Raw genomic sequence first — 21145 nt, forward strand, 5'->3', positions numbered from 1 at the left:
AAGCCAAAATGCCCATAGGGCATCAAGATTTTTAAAGTTAGTGAATTTTTAATGAAGCTCTACCTGCAGTGAGGTGAGCGAGGTCTTCCGCTCTGGCTATTTCTGCACAGGCTGAGATGGACAGCGCAAGAGAAAAGGCTAAATGGACTGGTTAAAATGGGACAGAAAGGTTAACTGTAATAGTTATAATGGGAACGGTGGACAGCTAATAATAAAAAGAAGGGTGACCCAAGGGCAGAACGAGGGTGAACAGGGATCACACGGCTGACATTTAGACAGGTGAGGGTGTTCGCCATGCTGTCAAACACAGCTGTCTTCAGCCTGGTGACTGCATATTTATCTTCATTTTTTGTAATTTTTGCATCTACCCTCAGTGTTATTTTTTTTATTTTTATTTTTTTTTCATGTTTTCATGGCCATGCGGTTAAACGGCTCAGTGAGAATTTCTGGTTATCCTTGGGAAGGCTGCAGAAAGAAATCAGAGTTTCACGTAAATGACTCTGGTCCAGCACCAAGGCAAGATAAAAAACTACGACATGCATGAATATGTAATGTACATATGCATGCATATATGCATTGCATGCGTATGCAAAGAGAACGTGCGTAGACAAGGACAATTTGACATTTGAACGGATCATTTCAATGTTAACCCATGCTGCAAGGGACTTTATTTTGAAGAGAACATCAAGTGGAATGGTGGCAGGAAGTGGCTCGGTGGCAGGAAGTGGCACGGTTTCACTGTGTGGGTTTGGGGTGGCGCAAACAAGAGCGGCAAGGGAGAAGATACAGCGGCAGGAAAACCAGGACCGTGTTGCCAACTTAGCGACTTTATTTCTAGACCCGGTGGCTTTCCAAAACCACCTCAGTGACTCAAACTGTGGGAAAAGAAGTCTTGACAAATCCAGTCGGTTGGGAGAATTTTGGCGTTGACAGCAGAGCATTTTTAGCGTAAAATTGGTCTTGACTGGCTCAAAAAGAATGATTCGCGCGCAATGCATTAACTCAGAAAATCCCGGCGGATGACGTCATCCCATTACACACGCAGTCGATTTGCAATTCGCTTTTGATTCTCGCTGCCTTTTGTTGTTCATATTTTGTTGACACATTTCAGAGAAAGAAACGCTCAATTCCCCCTCGTCTGGCGGCGCGCGCAGCAGCGCGGTTTTGCTCCGAGGGAATCGATCTTTGCGTGCTGGCACTCGCGTGGCTCTCTGCAAATTTGGTAAACTGCAATTGATCACATTGACTCACAACGCCGCGCGTTTCACAATGGACGCCACCGCGTCGCCGTTCCTGCCACTGCTGCCTCGGCCGCGGTGCATTTCAGCACTACTGCATAAATGTTATTGTGGCGGAACTGTGCTGTTTTCGGGTGTTTAATGTTTTTCAGGTTTTGCGGTGGGGCGACTGTTTAAGGACAATTTGACGAGAGAAGAGTGAGCATCTCGAATCCTTTTAGTCCCGTTCTTATTTAACTCTTCTTGAGTAAAATGTGCGCTTTTTTTTTTTCCAGCTGAAATCAAGGAGAATGGCTATAGATTGGTAGGGACGCCACTTGAAAGGGTAATTACACGGATACAAACACACACACGAGGGCACTACATCAGAGTCATATCCTATATAAAAATCACAAAACAAGCTGCTCGATAACATTATCAACGCAATTCTCGGCGGCCATTTGGGTGGGGCGGCATTTCACGCCCTAAACTGATAAAAATGAATTGAGTCATCGAACCATCGTCCAGTGTGCAGCTAAAAAAGATTAAGCGTAACTTTGATGGCCACGGCTTTGTTTCCCTTTCAGCCCCTGTGTATCCCAGCGGGGAGATAATCTGGGAAATGCAACGATATCAGGTCCTCTCTAGGTTGCCTGAGAAGCCTTGCGAGACCCTCTGGAGATATGAGACTTTGATATCAAGACCAATTATGTGGTATGGGAGCACACACGCACGCACGCACACACAGGCACAAACGCACGCACAAACAGTGTGCTTACACGCACACGCGCGCACACACACAGAGGCTTCCACAGTGGCCTTGGAGAGTGGTAGAGAGGATAAAACAAAGGGAGAATGTGATGAGGAAACGTTGGCCGGGAGAAACATGCTCTGATTTTATCAGCCTGTGAAGCCGAGCCTGAAAACCTGAGGAGACACAGGCACAGACAGAACGGCAGATTGGAAACCGGACCCGCTGAAACAGGCTAAGGAGAGGGGCGTCTGAGCGGCAGGAGGAAAACACTCGAAGAAACCAGCTGCAAGGCCTGGAGAAAATCTGCCATCTCCATCGATGTTTGCGCAGACACAGCAGGGTGCCGCCGTGTGCAAATTTCCCCCATTGCACGCAAAATTGCACAGGCACGCGCTGCAAAAAAAAAGAAAAAGGAAAAAAGAAATGTGATAAACAGTTGTTTCCGGTGGAGTCACCTCCGCAGAGGATCCCTGAAGATTAACTTGCCCCTCTGGCTCTGCTAATTGGAGCTTAAAGTCTGGTGTAGCCCCTGGGCAGGGTATGCTATATGCAGCGCACGCTCTGTGTGTGTATGTGTGCGCGCATGTGCGCAAAACGTGTATAAATTATGGATGGCCAAGACTGTAGGGGTAGCGGCCACACAAGCTGCCGCGAGCAGGAGGACAGCGCTGGGCCAGAGATACGGCTGTGTGAGAGCAGCTGCGAGAGCCTGCACAGGTGGGTTGTTAGCGGAGAAGTCATGGGACCACAATCACGAGCATGCAATCGGTGAGCGTCCGATGCTAATGGTGACATTAATCGACATTGAGAATCTAAATTACACAGACAAACTTCCAAATTTCCATCTTCAGCCCAATATTAAAACGTACAACTTTGTCCTCATTCACTCTCTTTGGCCCAAATGATGACAGGTTCTAACTTGACTTAAGTGTCAAACACCATGATTGGAGCCCAGCCCTCAAGGGGTTATTAGACAACATTTATTACACATTAGACTAATCAATATATCTATAAAATAATATTCCCACAATTACCTCCATGGTAGCTACGTGAAATACTAAAACACAGCAAAACCTATGAAAATAGGGACACATACATATACAAATGTATTGCCATATAGGACACAAAATACGTCGCCGCCAATACCAAACCTTTTCAACACAGTTTCCAAAGCAAAAACAGCATTTTCAAAGAACCAGCACAGAATCTCACCTTCATATTTCCAAATCATATCAGGATTTCTTAATAGAACCGGTTCGGAAAGGGAATTCCTTAAATCACAATGCAAAGAACAGAAAAAAAACAAACAAACAATTGAATTGATTTTCTGCCATTTGGAGATCACAATATTCTCACAAACCATGGAAAAGTTCAGGTGTCGCTTCAAATCAACTGATGATGTCAAAACTTGATGCGTCATTGTCATCTGTTTTCTTTTACTTCCTGCTTCTTTCCATTCAGTTAACGACAGAATAGAAACCACTTTGCACAGAGCGGCCACCTTATTGCCGCGTGCTGTGAGACAACCGACATTGTTGTGTGACGCGTCACCGCCTCCTCCCTTTAGAATCACACCAGCGACGTCAGAGGAAGCCGAGATGAGGACTTGCAGCGTGAGACAATGAGTGAGGGCGTCGCGTCTGACTCAAAACTGTGAGTCTCGCGCCGCTGTGCTCGAGAGCTGGCAGCCCTGCCAGTGCTCGCCCCGCCCCGCCGGCACCACTGGACATCTGCCCGACCTTGCCAGAGCCAATCAGAGGTCGAGAAAAAGCCTTAAGAGCCTCTCTGTGACCTTTTTTCATTGAAAAAAAAAGTTGTCCTGCTCATTAAAGCAGGCTCGCTGCTGCCCCCACTGTTTAGAAATATATAGACGGCTCAAGCTTTTGGTGTCACTTCTTTTGAGAGTTTTAAGACCAAACAATGAAAGCGGGGAGATGGCAATTAGACTTTAACATGATTTTGAGCTGATCAACAAAGTCTATACAAGTGGCAGCATATTCCATTTCCAACCCCCTACTTCATTTATTTGTTGTTTTTTAGTTTGCTTTTCTGTGGAAACGAAAAGCCAAAATTGTACTTTTTCTGTGACTACTTTCACTTTGCCGTTGATTGCAATACTGCCATGCTTTTGTTCACAGGTCAGGTAAAGAATGGGCACCTCAAAATTCCCACCACATAGAAGCACATAGAAAAAAACAGCACAGTGTTTTCGGTTGTAGTTGCAGGTGTAGTTCAAACATTGTGTTCGAGGTCAATATTTTTAAAACCACAGTGTGCTGAAAAAGAAAATCCTGATAAGTACTTTCGTTCTTGAAAAATACTTCCGTAGCTTTTCATGTTGATGGTGTTGTTTGTGTTCTGAAGTCCTTTTCCAAATTCCTGTCGCTAAGTCGCTGAAGTGAGAAATGCGTAACACTGTTTAAAGTCTGAAAAACGGAGTCTAATTGTTGATGATTTCTGCCGTGCGAGTCATTGGCAGCAGTGTTAACGGAATTACGCCACTTATGGATGATGATTGACCTTCGCCGCCGTTTGCTAAATAGCACAGGGGCCCCATTCATCCTGCGACGAGTCAGACAAGCTAGCGGATTAGCACGTAGACGAAACCCTGGCAGTCTGAGCCCAGTCGTCACACATCACAGTGACTCTCTGCGGCTGTGACAGGGACCTCTGGCTGTCTCGCCAGGCTGAATGGACTTGTCCAGTAGAGGAAAAACATAAATGTGATGTCTTTACCCTTCAGTGAGGATTTTATGGGCACTGCATTACTGCAAAATAGCTTCTCCAGCTGCGGTCCCGAGAGCCAGTCTGTCTTACAATGCTGACGTCATGTATTGTAACATCATTAAAGTGCAGGCTGGGTGTGACAGCGGGGCTCTGATTCTGACATTACATGTCAACAATTACCACTAAGTGTCATGGCCAGTCCTTAACACACAGGCCCTTAACTTTGACTTTCCTTCAGTTATGACTCAATGCTGGACCAAAAGTAAATCAAACAGAAATGAAATACAAGTGTTTTGCCATTTTTTTGTGAGTCTGGATTAGTATTGGTGGTACTGTCTTCGCTTAAGCTTGTCAATGCAAGCAACTTTGCCTTCGACTGGCAATGAGCCATTTTCATCAGACAATTGGTATGTGAAGCTCCAAACTTGTTATTTCTTCTGGGGCGTAGCTCTGCTGTGGGCAAAGCCACCACAACAACACATTTAAGTAGCATGAAAAATATTCTGAATGAATGCTAATGTCAGCTAAAATTATGCTGGATATGTAACCCTAAATCCAGAGGATCACATTCTGTTACCAGCATTCTCTTACCATGTATTGTTTCCAAGGGGACGACTGTCAGTGACGGATCAGCAGCTGACATATAACTCTCCTAAAATATTCTGACTGGCTGTAGATGAATAAAATTAAACCAAATGTCTTATGTGTCAAAGGCAGGTTCGTCAATGAGAGTGGTCCCCTTGGAAACAGTGCTTCGTAACAGAGTTCTGGTAACAGATTCAGGGTCCGATCTGGCATAATTTTAGCAAACGTTAGCATTTCCAGCTTGCTCACTAGACACTCACAAGCTTTATCGTAATTGTTTGATAATCAGCTTAATTATCAATCTGTACTTTCAAGCAAAAAAATGTGTTTGTTGCTTGGGAGGGGATGAAAAAAAGCGCATTGCCACTTTACGGACACTGCATTATAGAACAGACCCCAGTGCACGTGCACCTACAGGCAGGTGCCAAAGCAAATCCAACACAAATACTGTCAATGACGGCAGCGAGAGGGAGATGTTACCACACACAGGCACAACTGGCATCACCTGGCACTCATCATTCCTCACAAGAGATGCGTTTAACAGAGTTGTATTCATTGTTTCACCCTGCCCATTGTATTCTGTTAGTGTTTTGTCTTTTGCATTTGAAAAAAAAAAATAAAAAGGATTGTTAAACCTTGGCGGAAATTATTCAGGGATGTCAACATTTTTATTATGCAGCACTCGATCGTGGCCTTTCTTTCTGTGTTTCTCAATGCGCTGCCAGGCGAGGAGACAATCAAGCTGACTGGGGCAGAATCTAACCTGAGAGAATCTAACCTGAGTTGTGTCTATTGTGGCGAAAAAAAAAAGGTTTCGTAATTGTGTGATATTGCGCAGCTTTCCCCTGGTGGGAAAAAGAAAGCAAGAGGCAAATACTGCTTGATTTACTGTATTTCACATCTTCACTGTAGCTTATTCCAGAGGCGTTGCATTGTTGTCTGCAAACCTTGGGTCAGACGGTTCCGGCTTTTATGAAGGGCAAAGACACGTTGAAAAGGAGCTTTAATGAGAAACATGGGGGGATATGTCCTTGCTGGCGAGCATTGTGGGAAGGTTAGCGAATGCTTTGTAGATTTAACGAACCAAAACAGCGATTCCGTAGTTATATTCAAATAATGAAAATGTGAACTTGGGACTGAAGGTGCTTTTTCTGCGAGCAGACTTGATGCTATTGACCTTTGACATTGTGGTCTTTTTTGTCAAACTGCATGCGAGGAGAGGTGCCATGATAAAGGTTTCTGATGTTCCATGAGGTTCCATTGAGTGTCGCAGAGCCTTTTATGATTAGCGAACAGGGGAAACATCTTCACTCCTCTAGTTTGGACCTGACTGGATGAGAACTTTGAAAAAGCCTGTAGTTTCCTTTAACTAGACAGAACTACTGAAAAAGTTCATTTCAACCATTGCTGGTGTTTATCTCCTTCATCTTTGGAGCAGCAGCAGCATTTCTGCTTGTCTTCAGACCTTATCTGGGCCTTGTTACCTTGATTCTCAACCTGATCTTTTTGTTTTTAGGATACAAAATAATTTTGTGTTTTCAATAAAACGTCAAGCACATTTTAAGCAAACTTTTGAAAGTTTGCTCTAATAATAATAACAAAAAAAAAACAACACTACGAATAGTCCACAACAAGTGTTTTCAATGCAAATTAATGAAGCTACATAACGTGCAGTTAATGTCATAACCCGGTGGCATACCTGCTAAATTCCTTTCATTTGCTGTGAATGATGCTGTTACCATAAATGTTCTAATCCAATATTCTTCTTAATGTGCATTAAAAGGTTTTCTGGAAAGGAGCTAATTGACCGGGCAATTTTCTCTCTTCCACAGACAGCAAACAATACCAACTGTGAAAGAGAACCCAAACCAGTAATGAGCAGCAGTCAAACACCTAAAACAACCCACGATCAGGAGCTTTCATTTCTGGTTCTCAGAAACAAACAAACAAAAGTCTCCTTGCTTGGCCGGACGCTGTTGCCGTAGCGTGATTACTTTTTGACTTTTCCACCAAGTCAAAATTCAGACACTGACCTCAGTGACATGATCTTGTAGGCGTCGGGCAGGTAGCACCGGGTGTTTTCCATCTGGGCCGGATCCGAGTCGCAGATCTTGTCGTCGGTGCGTCCGTAGTTGGCGCTCTCGATCATGATGACGTCCGTGCCCGGGCAGCGCAGCTCGATGGGGTAGGACTCGCACGACAGCTCCCGACGCACCACCGCCATGGGGATGGGGGCGCGACTGTTTGCTGGACAGGGAAACATTGCAAAACATCAAGATTAGCGCCGCGTTGACACGGCAAACAATGCGAGCGAGCGCGCGGGCCCGTCCCGTGCCGCCTCTCCAAATAACGGAATGCCGGCTTTAATTGCAGGGCTGCTTTTAACATGTGGGCTGCGCCGTACAAGCAGAGATTGTGTTCCGCTGTGTGTCGACTTGTCATATGGACTAATTATCCACTACAAGAAACCAATGACATCGCGGGAGATTTTTCATAAGGGCGCGTCCGATGTCGCGAGCGAACAGACTCGGTAATTACTGTTTTGCAGCGAGCAGTTTTCGACATTATTCTGAATAGAGAGTAATTGCCTGGCAATTTCAATGAGCATTAAGTGCCGCAGAAATTAATATATTATTATTCCACCATGGCGGCGCCTAATTATTCTTAGAAGTTGCAGATGTGGAGTATACGAGCGACACTCGCTGTAGTCAAAACGGGAAGAAAGTGATTCATTTCCATGAAAATACTGAGATCTTTTCCCCCGGAGGAGTGGTAACAGTCAGGAGTGACAAGTCATGCTTTTTAATGGCAGGTTGTTTTCATAAAAAGGAAGCCGCTCCTGCGTGTGCAGCCATTTCAACAGGACACTTTGGAGCGGCGAAGGATCCTTCTGATGCTTGCTGCTGTTATAAAGACAAACTTGTAGCCACACCCTCAGACACACATTGTTGCTTAAATCACAACCCCGGAAAATAAAAGGCGCGCCGACAAAGACTATAAAGCGGTGATTAATGAATGGGCCGTTAGATGAACAGGGAGCCCAGATTATTTTCCAAATGGCCTTTAAAACAGGCGCAACACAAAAAAAGGTAACAATGCCCACAATCATATCACCATATCTGAAAGGCAGCAATTGCAACTAAATACGGAAATAGACAAATAAAAAAAAGTGCTTTACACAGCTTTGTGTCTGTGATGCTCCACCTAGCAGCAGGGGTCCCTGTCACACTTTATTCGTGGCAGACATAATGGCTCCTCACAGCAGGAGGCGCAGAGGTGAGACTATTTTTCGCTGGATATGACTTGTTTTCATTAAACACTCCCATAAACCTCCCCCTTCCGAAAAAAAACACATGCAAACACACACACACACACACACACACACACACACACACACACACACACACACACGCACGCGCGCGCGCACACACACACACCTATCACTTTCATTGCGTTGTGTGTTATTTATGTGCTATTTTTAGTGCATTAATAAAACTCACGTCACCTCATGCCCGTCACCCGCCTTGATGATTAATCAGACGCGGATCAGTTGAAGATCGCAGATCTTTCAACTGAAAATTAAAACAGGCTAAAGTTTAATAATGGCTCACAATTAATCTATTTGAAACTAGTTACTATAACATTATATTATAACCTATTATTGACCTAACTCGAAATGATTGAGTCATTGTTGCCTGTGTTCAACAATTTCGATTCCGTGTCAATGTAATGTTTAATTTGCTTAAACTTTCTGCATGCATTGATTTCTGTTAACTGATCTCACTGAACTAAGATGTGCTGTTAGGCCTACAGCATAACCGCACAACACAAACAAAGATAAAAAAACACAGATTATTTGTGGCATCGGCTTCCTGACGGCATCAAGAACCTTGTGAAGGTCTTTAGGTTTCATTCCGACTCCGCAGCTTCAGAAAACAGCGTATTTAGCCCTCTGTTTACAGCGTCCATTCCCACAACTGTGAGCTTTAACACACACTTTCCAACAAGTGGCGCGAGTAACGGTGGTCGCAAGGCGATTTATTAATTGTTCATTAACACGCCCGTGTGTTATTGCAGTAAAAAGTGAACAGCAAAGTGAATTCTGCAGAATACAGGGACCTTTAATTTGAATTTAACAACGCTCTCCTACCCCGATATATTCTATCACTCCCTCCATCCACCAACTCTGGTGCTTAATTCTTTGTTTATTAACACCCGGGATATTGTCTTGCGATTTTGCAGTCCTGTGGCGGGGAAGGTGTGGGGGCCGACGGCTCCCTTGGAGTTTGGGTTGTTGTGCTACATTAAAGCTGCCTGGCTTGTTATTCTCCGTGCTGGAGATGAAGGAAATCCCTCGGTGCAGCCGCTCTCCTCCCGAGGCAGGAGAGGACGAGGCTGTCAGCCGAGGAGCCGGCACTCGGCTCTGCCGCCGGCCGGCCGGCCGGCCCTCCCTCCAAGTTATTTCGGTTTCATTTCTTTGGGTTGGACGTGTGTCCCGTGATGCCAGTGGTCCCTTTCAAATATACATATATACTGTATATACATGTGGCAAAGGTACATAAAAAGCATTGTCCCTGACTAATTAACTAAATATATTAAATCTGATGGTATTGGAGGAGCAGGAATCTGTCATTTCTGCTTTTGTATTTTATTCTATATTTTTTATTATTGAAGGACTCGTCCTGTCAAGGCCTCACTAATCAAACACGTGTGTCCGTGGGGACGCCCACCTTGGAGGCTGAAAACACTTCTACAACGCCCCAGCGCTGCGCCACCTTCCCCGCTCTCCCGCTCTCTCTCCCCCTCTCTCCCCCTCTCCCCCCCTCTCTCCTCCCTCCCTCCTACTCCCTCATTGGCTGCTGAAGCGTCATGGTTACACGAATACTGCAAAGAATCTGAATGAGCTCGATGACACTTTGCCCGGCTCGACTTAATACTGCCCTTCACCGCATCCCTCTCTCCCTCTCTCTCTGTCTCACACACACACACACACACACACACACACACACACACACACACACACACACAAGCTCTGAGTGGTGACATCCAGAAGCGGGAATTTATAGCGAGAGTCGCTGATATCTGGGTGATGGTACCTGAGGGCACTACGTTGATAATGGCAGGCGCTCGCTGGCTTGGAGATAAGAGTGATATATAAGTGACATTTTACTGAAATGTCCTCTCAGGCGAACGCGCAAACACTCACACACCAGCTCACGCCTTTGACCGCGGGGGCCGCGATCAGACCTGAAGCACACATTTAGATGGGCCGCGTGTCTTTGCGGCAGGGCTGCGGGGTCTGAAAGGCGCATTTGTGTGCGCGTGTCTGTGGGAGAGGAGCACTTAGGGCCAGCGGGGGTTCAGAATGGTGTCAATATACGTGTTGGTTTATTAGTTTCTCAATGGGCGCCCCCGTATCCGCCTTTGTGAGCGCGAATGCGGGCCGCCGCCAAGGAGAGGGTTAATTGACGCGTGCAGGGGATCAATACGCGGCATTGTTAGACAGCTGTCTGGCTCCGGCTCGGCCTCAGACGTCTTACAGTGCCCCACCGCGAAAGTGCAGTGAACGGACACAAAGACGGCGTCACATGCTAAATAAAACCTCGATCTGTTTTCCGATAAAAAAATCCAATCGCAAAAAAGGCTGCGAGGTCTCACATATTTCTGTCATTTTTTTTTCCCTCTTCCCACAAGCTAGCGCACGCGTTCACACCTCTCACTCTCAGACGCGTGGCATGCAGAGTGATTTTTTTAACTGCCCCCCCACCATTCAGACATACGGCGACATACGAGCTAGCGAGGCTTCGTCTGTCTTGAGTCGCGTGAGTGGCAACGGAGGCCTGGCAGCGCCGCAGACGCTCTGCAGGGTGGGCAGGAGCGGATGGGACGTCGATTTATCACCTAGGTGGCCGGGAAGAGGAGAGTAGCAAAAGGGTTGATAGATAGAATAAAGGAGGAGCTGAAAGGAGGCAGATTTAAAAGGTGATCTCTCACTCAGAGTGCCAAGGTGCTCGGCCGGAGTTCGGAAATGTTGGCCATTCTGAGCTGAGGGCAGAGCGACAAAAGGTTTAAGGTTGAAATGAATTGTTTTTTTCTTCTGGAATAGCAACCTAGTATTGTTTGAGGTGCTGTGATATTTTTAGAGATGAATGTTTTTGTTCCCTACTGCTCGCATTCTTGGAATGTGGCCGTGCAAACGCAGGCGTCGGCTGTTCGAGAACGATTTATTGCTAGTTAGCTCGGCTGAGCGTCAATGGTTAAACCATCCCGCGCTTTAGCATTTGCACTTTAATGTGGGGGTGGGGTTGTTGAGCCTTTTGATGAAAACCCAGTGCTTGGGGAAAAATGAAAGATAATAAAGTTCACAATCAAAACGACGCGAGCGTGCATGTGTTTTTCTGATCGCTTTCACCGAAAACTGCTAAAGAGCTTTAGCATTGGCCGCCCGGCGGACCCGCCGACTCTTTTGCTTTGACTTCAACTTCAATGCGAAATCAACAGTCAAAACTCCACTGCGGTTATCTGATCTCACCGCTTTTCTCCAAACTCCGACATAAAATCACGGCATCGTCGTTATCTTTGCGTGACTTAATCCACAGAGACAGTATTTTCCCCCGTGAAGCGAACCCCCCCGGCCCCCCGGCCCATCACGTTAATACCGCTCGTGTTAGAATTACAGTCCAAATCCTTGCGAAAAACGTACATGCTGCCCCCTCCTCCCACCTCCCCCACCCGTTCCCTTTCATTTGTCTTCATATAACCCTGAAATAACGAGGCGACGGGGCTCGGCGGTGGGAAAAGATGGAGTGCCTGCCGCTGCGTGTCCTCCAGCTAAACTGCCTTTGTTTCAACTAATCCTCGCTAAGTATAAACAGCGCACATTTGCATATGTCGACTTATTCTTCAGACGCTGATGCAAATACCTCTGACTGAAACTCATCTCCTGCCGTTGAGGCGAGGCCCGTGGTGCTTCGCACAAGCTAAGTGTCTGCCCGTGAGTGCCGCTCGCGTGAGTGTGGATGTGTGTGCGACAGCGATTAGCCGCATGTGTTTTTAATGGGGCGCCGGCGCACATGCGCGTGAGCTAAAGTTTTTTGCGCTCGATCGCGTCTGCAAGTGCAATGTTGTTTTTTCTTCCTTTTTTTTTCCCACCGCTCTCGCTGACGGTGTGATTGACAGCAGCCATTAATAGGATTAAGTCCAAGTGGGCCAGAGCTCCCTCTAGGAGACTTCAAAGCATCAGCGTGGCGGGAGAGAGGAGGAGGGAAACATGCAGGCGGCCTGCTGAGTCTGCATCTGCAGCGAACACATATGTGTAATGTTGAGGGGAGAAAAAGAAGAGGAAAAAACACGCAGTTTTGCGCTGAGACGCAAGATCTTTTTTTTTCAAAGAGGCATGAAGTGAGGCGCTTCTCTGACGACGCAGCCGCAGCGTCAGCAGGAGGAGGAAGAAGAGGAGTCAAAGCTGGTTCAGCTTATTAAATAGAGAAAATGTGCAAATGTGTAAGATATTTGTAAGATGCAACACCTGCAAGCAAGTGCAAATACATTTTACGGAACACGACAAAGAGAGGCAACTAATGAGGCAACGTTCCTTTTTTAAGCAGATACTCTGACCTTCAGGTAAAGACAAGTCAGTCCAAAAATCATTTATGTAAGAATGCATTGGTTGAGAATTGAGATCCAGAAAACGAAGCATGCAAACTGTGCGAATGTCTGTTGGAAAACAGAAACACAGAGGCACCGCTGATGAAACGCAGCTTGTTTTGTTTTCCAGGCATTTTGGACTTTTAGGAGCAGGGAAAAAAAGAAAAGAAAAGAAAAAAATTGGAGCTTTTGATAATATTTCCAATGGCTCATTTCAGGCCATGACGGTGAGCCAAACCGCACAGCTCCACAACCCAGAAACAGCCAAACAGGAACGCAGCCATCGTTGCTCCGCCGTCAGCACACCTGTGTCTGCCACTGACGGGCTGAACGTCTTGGCAGCCCTGTTGCAATTAGCGCAAGATGCTAAACAGTCTGAGCTAGCCTTCTGAGCCACCGGCCGTGCTTTATTTAAAAAAAACAAAAAACAACAACAAAAAAATTACGTTCCAGCGAATTTGATTCTTTCCAGCATTTTCTTTTTCTAATTTAAGCCATATGAAGAGGAGCGGTGGAGGAAAGCATCGCATGTCACTGCGACCCACCAACAGCAGGCTCGGCGCTGCAGTCTGGCTCAACAGTTACATCACACAGCGCCCGAAGGCTGGACGGAGGTCCCTGATTGGCTATTCAGCCGGCGTGCTGCTTACCGACGGCCACGGAGGCCCACAAGGTGGAGACGAGGAGGAGGCATCTGATCCACATGGCGCCCGAGGTTGACCTGGAAGTGAACAGCATGGAGGTGCTTCCCGCTGGGCCCAGACGGCCTCGTGGTGAGCCGCTTCTGTCACAGCTCAGTGTTGCTGACACCATATAGGCCTGCAGATGGACAAAACAAACACGCACGCACACACACAGAGGGTTGTTACACTCGGGTTGCAGCTTCTCAACAGTTTTCTTTTTAATGATTCATCTGCGTTCGTTTTATGGATGCGAGCACCAGACGCGTCGATAAGTGTGCGCGCGATGATGGGATGTTTTTTTCTGTTTTATTTTTTTGAAGAAGGCACAGCAGAGGCAGCATCGCGGCCAACGCGGTGTAATCTCGCACCCGTCGGCGCTCGTTCAGGCGCAATTCAAAATTCAGCGAAGAAATCTTCCTGCTCGTTGCGGCGAGACGCCTTCGGCGTCTGCGACTCTCAAGGACAAAGCCGAGCATCAATGGAAAGAATCAACAATTTAACGGAAGGGGTAGCTGTAGCTCTTCATTAATATAAACAAAACTGCAGATCTGCTGGGATCATCGTGACATCACAACCATCTGGTTCGAAATAGCGCTAACGTCCCGGCGGCGGGGGGGTTATGACAGCCTTCACGCGGGCCGGACAGAGACACGCAGTGGGCCGGATGTGGCTCGCAGGCCGTAGTTTGGGGACTCCTGGTATAGAGGGTGGAAAACATCAGTGTCAGGGGTCAGAGGTCACAATGGACAGACTGGTTAGAGAGCATCGGAAGGCAATAGTGATTGGTGAGGTATAATGTTAAATTTTTATTGTGTCCTCTTTTGTTGCTCTTTTTTGTCCAGTGTCGTGTCCGGTCAGGCAATACTGGAAATGATTGGTAAAACACGCAATTATTCTGTAATACTGTAAATATGTAAGTTCTCAAACTGAAGCCACATGCATTGACAAAAGTCATCCTATGTGTGTCTGAGTTCAGGGTAGTTTACAGCAGTGGTTCTCAACTGGTGGACTCTCAGGACCCACATTTTTTTCACCCAAATTTATTCCATGAAAATAAAAACGCGAGCCCACCTTCGTTCTATCATGTCTAAATACATTGAAATTATTGAATTGACTTGTGAGTCCAACATGAATGCCCAAAATTCTCTCTGTAAATGCATATATTTTAAAATCCCATGAAATCAAAGCTACGCGAACCACTTTTGGGCCGCGACCCACCAGTTGAGAAACGCTGCTTTCGACTACTTTGTGCAGATTGTGCAGATGAAATGCAGGACCAGCGCTCAGCGGCAAGTGGCCTTGCTGGGGAAAAAGGGGCGGAGTTATTGCCAAACGGCCCTTAATGTTTGCATAACAACCCACTTCGTCCGACGCATCAGCATCACAGTGCGAAACGCGCTGATGTCGCCGTCTAATTGTTCATTTCACGGTCTATCAGCAGTCAACTATTAATAAGACCACCGTCTGCGAGGCGGCGAGACCGAGCGCGATTTTCTTCATCTGCTGCGTTCGTTCGCTTATTACGGCGGCGACCGGCGACGGTCAATTGGTCGCTGGGGCGCTCGGCGAAACCGATTGGCCGACTCAGTTTTAACTCAATCTATTACTGCGCGACGCATCGATCGGCTCCGATGCCGCGGCCACCGCATTTCTGTTCATAAACTCCACTGCTCTTAAGTTCCTGGAGAGTCACAATAACAGGGGACGAGACTTCAGTGCTGCATGTGATGTGTGTGCGTGTGTGTGCGTGCGTGCGTGTGTGTGTGACTTAAAGAGGCTCCAGATTTTTGTGACAGCCAGGGACAGATGGAGAAAGGCAGACAGGCCGAGCCCTGGGAAATAAATGATGTGTAACAGAGACTATTGATCAGCGTGACTCTATCATTTTTAGCCCAGCGGAGACAGAGACAATAGGCGGCTATCTCCACTCCGCCATACTGTGAAGGTAAATAGCTGCTTTTGCCTTAGATATTTCTGGAGAGCTACAACCGCTGGTACATATATATATATATATATATATATATATATATATATATATATATATATATATATATATATATATACATATATATATATATACATGTACTGTATAAAACGATCTACCAGATTTCATTTATTTGGAGAAATGATGCACAACTTTAAATGCATGATGCATTTGCCTTGAGCGAGAGACAGTTGCAGAAATACCCAGAAGGCCCGCTGCAGACTGACGGATGTGAGTCTCTGGGAGCGGAGCCACGCTGGAGGAACACACAATGACAAGAGCTGCGCTTGTCGTCTGGGGGAATCACAGTATTGATTGTGGTCTCCTCAGGAGGTCAAGCCAAATCCTCCCCAGTTTGATTTTCTCAGGGAGCCTAAATGTTGTGGGGTTTTTTTTGTGGGGGTGCGGGGGGGTTAAATTTTAAAAGTGAAATAGACGGCGTCGCTTTTTAAAATCGCAGGAATATCCAGTCAAATCCAACGCATGCTCTAGCAAGATTTTTTTTTTTTTTTTTTTTTGTTTTTGCAGGTGGGGGGACTCCCATCTTGACCTGAAAATGGAAACAAAACGATTTTGCTTGAACTGGAAGGTAACTATTTAAGCTGGGACGAGGCCACGGTTCGGCTCAGTTGAAAAGGCAAAGATGCGGGCGGGAAGAGATATGAGAGAAGCGTGGCCTCCACTTGGCTCCAATTTAACCTAAGGAATCTCTTGAAAATAAAAATTGCCGCCTCCTCGGTCGGCCGTCGATCGCAACAGCGGTTAAAAAAAAAAAAAGAAGTCGAGAAGAAAAAGAAAGAAAAAACACCCTTCCAGACGTCCGTCTCCTCTCTGAGCATCAGCCCGTCCAGTTGGCGGCAGAGTGATTTCAAGTCGGCTAACAGCTCCTGACAACTCCATAATGGCACCAAAGCGATAGAATCACAATAGACTCTAATGTGCCCCCCCCCCTCTCCCCTAATACCTCACCGACTTAAACAAGTGGACTCGCCGCCCCGGCTGTTTTTGATTGATTGCTCCCTAACTCGCTCGAGCACGGCCAATCTGACCAGCTGTCTCTGCGGGGACGCGGGAGGCGCGCGCTGACATATGGCCGGACGCCACCAGCCGCAGCATTCCACTCTTCCATAATTCAAAAGCTATTCCATCAATCGCCTCCCCCCTCCCCCACCCTCACCCTACCCCACCCTCACCCTCCCTCCTGTCCGCCATCTCGCCCGTCGCTTAATTAACCTCTTATATCCAGACAATGGTGACGTGACAGCCTGGAGCAGCTCAGATAGAAACTTAAGTCACACGCACACACACACGCACGCACGCACGCACACACACACAAATGCGCACAAAAAAAAAAAAAACGCACAAGTCATGTTGAGAGTTCAGCGTGGCCGCGCACTCCCATATGTTCAGATAATGTATGCAGTGCCCAAGGCGAGGCCCCGTTTCTCTTTAACCGGTTTCTGTTCATTACCTCAACAGCCCGGGTGGCCAACACGTGGTCAGTAAACAAGGCCGCACCGATTATCACAACATACGTGTGCATTTACATCATCTGAAGGTGCATTCGAGGCTCTCTTTCGCTCCCGAACATATGACGTATCTGGAGCCACTGGCTGTTTAAGAAAAAAGAAAAAAGAAAAAAAAAAGGCATGTCACTGTCGCGCCCTGTCTAATGTCAAACGCACCCTAATTCTGCCACTTGTGTCTCACTGGAAGCATTCCGGCTAAAAAGCAAGAACGCCGACTAACAAGACAGATGAGACATAAACAAATCTCCGTCCTTGGATTTAGGTCCTCCTGTCTGGAACTTTTTTTTTTTTACCTGCCATGCTTCCTTCCACACTGCTGCTGATTATACCAGAAATAAAACAAACAGAAAAAAACACAGTATTTATTTTTTTTTAACTTCCCTTTCAGACTTGTATGCCTCCAAATTTCAGATTTGAATCTCAAATCATCATGAAAGATTCACAATGAGGTTGAGAAAAGGTGAATTAGAATCATCGAAACCTACTTGTAACACTTTAAAACCATTTGCATCAAATGAGTGAGACCTCGTACACAATGACGTGTGTACAGTATTGTTAGAGAATTTTGTCAAAGAAGCATTGTCTGAGTTACGAGACTGCATATTTACGAAGCAATTTACATGACCGAAAATGTTTGTAACAAATATAATCGTGCAAGTAAACATATAAAAAAAAAAAACCTAAATGGCCATGCCACGTTTTATAATGGAATCTACATTATTTCCACTAAAACACAAAGAGACACTTTTTGAGGACTTAATGAACAACTGAAATGCCATTTATAAAATGTTATTAACGTTTGTGAGTCGAACATTTTGAATTGTTGTGAGGAAAAACGTAAAAAAAAAATAACCCACCGAATGTATCAAATGCGACACAGAAACACCTCATTTAAAAAATACAAAAATGTGATCGTTTTTATATAGATGTTAATTAACATCCCCGTTCCACAAATTTGTTTTAATTTATTTGCTTTACAGGGTTAATTATTGAAGCTCTTCGGCAGTCGGCAGTGTTGTGGTGCAAAAATGTGGGTGACAACTGTGTGTGTTGCCTGGCTGGGTGACGTAGTTTATGTCCCAAAAAAAGCAGCATTACGAGGGCCGTTACCGAGGAGACGACAAACCCAGATTACATCGGCTGCACCCATGAACTAATTGATGTTGGGCCTCTACAGTGCACAGAGGCAGCTTGACCCTACACATAATTCCTCTTTGTGTGCTAGAGTGTGTGTGTGTGTGTGTGTGTGTGTGTGTGTGTGTGTGTGTGTGTGTGTCCAGTCACCCTAACGAGAGCCCTATACCTGTCACAGCACCCCCTCATGCAGGATTCTCCCTCTCACTAATGAGTGCTGACCAGATTGGGCTACCTAGTCAACACAACTCACGCAACAACACGACGCTGGCGCGCACATACATGCTTACACATACACAACCACTGACACGTACGCTGGTGGAAATGTATCGCTGACAAGATGTTCCCGTCCCTGGGTCCCCGGGCGGAGACTCTCCAATGTTTTCATACTGTGTGTGTGTGTGTGTGTGTGTGTGCGTGTGCGTGTGCGTGCGTGCGTGTAACCTCTCCTATGCGGACGCATTAAAGAGCACAGAGCTGATATGTAAACTGTGGTTTTCAAAGTGTTTCCCAACCGAACACACTGATATCCTTCATCTGCGGGGGGAATTTGAGAGTGTTTACCCAATCAATGTGCGCTGGCGATTTGGACGGACGGTTTTGTGATGTTTGATTGGAATGTTTCTGTCTCTGTTGAATAAACTGAAGGATTAAATGCGGATGGAAAGAAGTAAAAAAAAAACAAAAAAAAAAACACTGGTTCAGTTGAATAAACTACTTGAGAAACACCCATCAGTTTGTGTTTATGACTCGCAGATGGCGACCCTACAAATGCGATTATCATTTTTGTGATTTAATGTGGTGCGTGGCTTTAAATGGGACAACACGACGGTTTATTAAGTCATCGAAATGCGCTTGACATGGACCATCAGCAGCGAGAGGACCGGTCGAGGGGACCACCCGGCTCCTCGCTGCTGCGATATCCCCTCTGCTCTTGTCTGCGCAGGCTTCCTAGCGGATGCCAGTCGGGTTATTAGACGGCTCTAGACCTTAATTACTATTCATATAACTTCTTCAAATACGGCGGGCCGGATTAAAAAGTTTAACTGGCCCCATATGGCCCCCGGACCGTTCTGTGACGGGCATCTGGACCTTTTAAATGGACTTCAGTCATCTTCCAGTGGTCAGTGACCTTCAAACATATTTTTCAACAGCCGAGTGGGAAAAAAATCCCATCTTGTGTCACACTCTATTTTAGCGTTTCCTGTCTTATTTTGAACGTTTTGTCCTTGTGTCCTCCTGTGTTTTCTGTATTTTACTTCCTGTTCCTTGCTTTCCCGCCTCTTTTGTTGCCCCATGATTTTCACCTGTGCCTCATTATAGCTCCTTCCCTTGATTGTTCTCACCTGTGTTTCTTTCTGCCCTCTTGTATAAATAGTCTTTGTCTCCCTTTGTCTGTGTTGTGGCCGTTGTCTTAGCTATATGTTGTCTAGTCCAGGGCTGTTGTCTGTTTCGTTTTTGTTTCAATCATCACTTTCAGTCTCCCATGTTAAATTGGTTTATAGTTCATACCATGAGGACTGCTTTGGTGTTTGGAGTTGCTGATTTTTTTTTTGTTTGAAATAAATAATTTTCTGTTTCCCACACCAGCGTTTCATCACTTCCCAGTGACACCTTGTTTACATTGTTAGTATGAGGATCCAACTTAAGCATCACTTGCAAGTACAAAATAGATTATCTCTGCTTTATAACACTCCTACAGTTATTATGTGGTTGCCTGAGTAACACTTATCAATTCAAAACATTTGACAGCTAGACTTTTCTCTCCAACCTCGAGAGCCAAATGTCTGTTTTGCAGCTTTGACTGGGCGTTCCCAGCTGGTCACAAGTAAATTGATCCTGCTTGAAGCGCTCGCTCCTTCCATGTTTGGAGAAACAACAGGAAACAACAACTACCTGCGGTCTGATGCGTTCACCTGCGTCACAGACGGCAGCGTGCTGTAGCCTCACACAGCTGGTAGAAGCGGCCAAAGAAAACAAACAAACAAAAAAAACCCTGCTAATTCAATTTTTCCCATCGACTGCTGGTCAGTGTGTGTTTTTCCTTTTCACGGTGAGCTAATCTTCTTCCGCCGCCACTGGCGCTTGCCGGGTGTTGCTTGTGCAATTTTGTGCGATTGTGTGGTTGTGCATCCGGGGTGTTTTCTCCCCCGTGTCTCTGCCGGACGACGGCAAAGACGAGCAGCGCCCTGCGCCCAATAATTGCTGACGGACGGACGCCAGCGACTCTGATATTTAATGATGCCCTCCACCCTTTGAAAGGTTGTGATCCGTGGTCCACCTGCGCACACTCTTCATACACACCGGTGAGGGTTGTCACACGCAGCTTTGTTGCTCCCTTTCCCCGGTCTTCCTCTTTAATGCCGTCAGTCGCTCATTCTCTGTTCTGACAGAGGGGAAACAAACCGCGGGGTGGGTGGGGGTCCGGCGGGGGGGGGCAGGTGGAAAGAAGGCAAAGCCTTCACTGAAATGCTATGTCCACCAAACTGCAGTAAATTACCTCCAGTTGGCTTGCCGGGGATAAGTTAAACTACCGCGGACTGCTCCTCCCTCTCTTCTTCTGTGTGTGTGTGTGTGTGTGTGTGTGTGTGTGTGTGTGTGAGAGAGACAGAGGAGAGAAATAGACGGAAAGAGGAGGGTGTGTGTGAGTCGTGGCAGACAGGTTGGTCTGATTTTGATGAGAACGACCATGGCCATGTTCTTTCAAATGCTTGCGTGCATGCACACACTCACACACACACACACACACACACACACACACACACACACACACACACACACAAGCACACGCGCACACCAAAATGTTGCTACTCAGGTAGCTAATTTGGTGGTGTGTCGAGGAGATGACTAATCAGTGTGAGACCTGGTGGGAGTCTGGACTCTGA

The 21145-nt window shown here is 46.3% G+C and overlaps 1 protein-coding gene across 1 annotated transcript in view; it reads right to left on the minus strand.

Annotated features, from left to right (window-relative positions):
• Positions 1-21145, minus strand: part of adgrl3.1 (adhesion G protein-coupled receptor L3.1) — a 139701-nt gene that overhangs the window by 88939 nt on the left and 29617 nt on the right. The window contains exons 3-4 of the mRNA XM_076031163.1: positions 13581-13749; positions 7317-7530 (exon numbers count right to left, since the gene is read on the minus strand). Coding sequence (XP_075887278.1) covers positions 7317-7530; positions 13581-13743 — 377 coding nt within the window. The 5' untranslated portion in view covers positions 13744-13749. The remainder of the gene's footprint in view (positions 1-7316; positions 7531-13580; positions 13750-21145) is intronic.

This window comes from Nelusetta ayraudi, unplaced genomic scaffold, assembly GCF_046127955.1.
Source record: "Nelusetta ayraudi isolate G7.1 ecotype Tasmania unplaced genomic scaffold, CSIRO-AGI_Nayr_v1 ptg000004l, whole genome shotgun sequence".
In the NCBI taxonomy this organism is placed as follows: domain Eukaryota; kingdom Metazoa; phylum Chordata; class Actinopteri; order Tetraodontiformes; family Monacanthidae; genus Nelusetta; species Nelusetta ayraudi.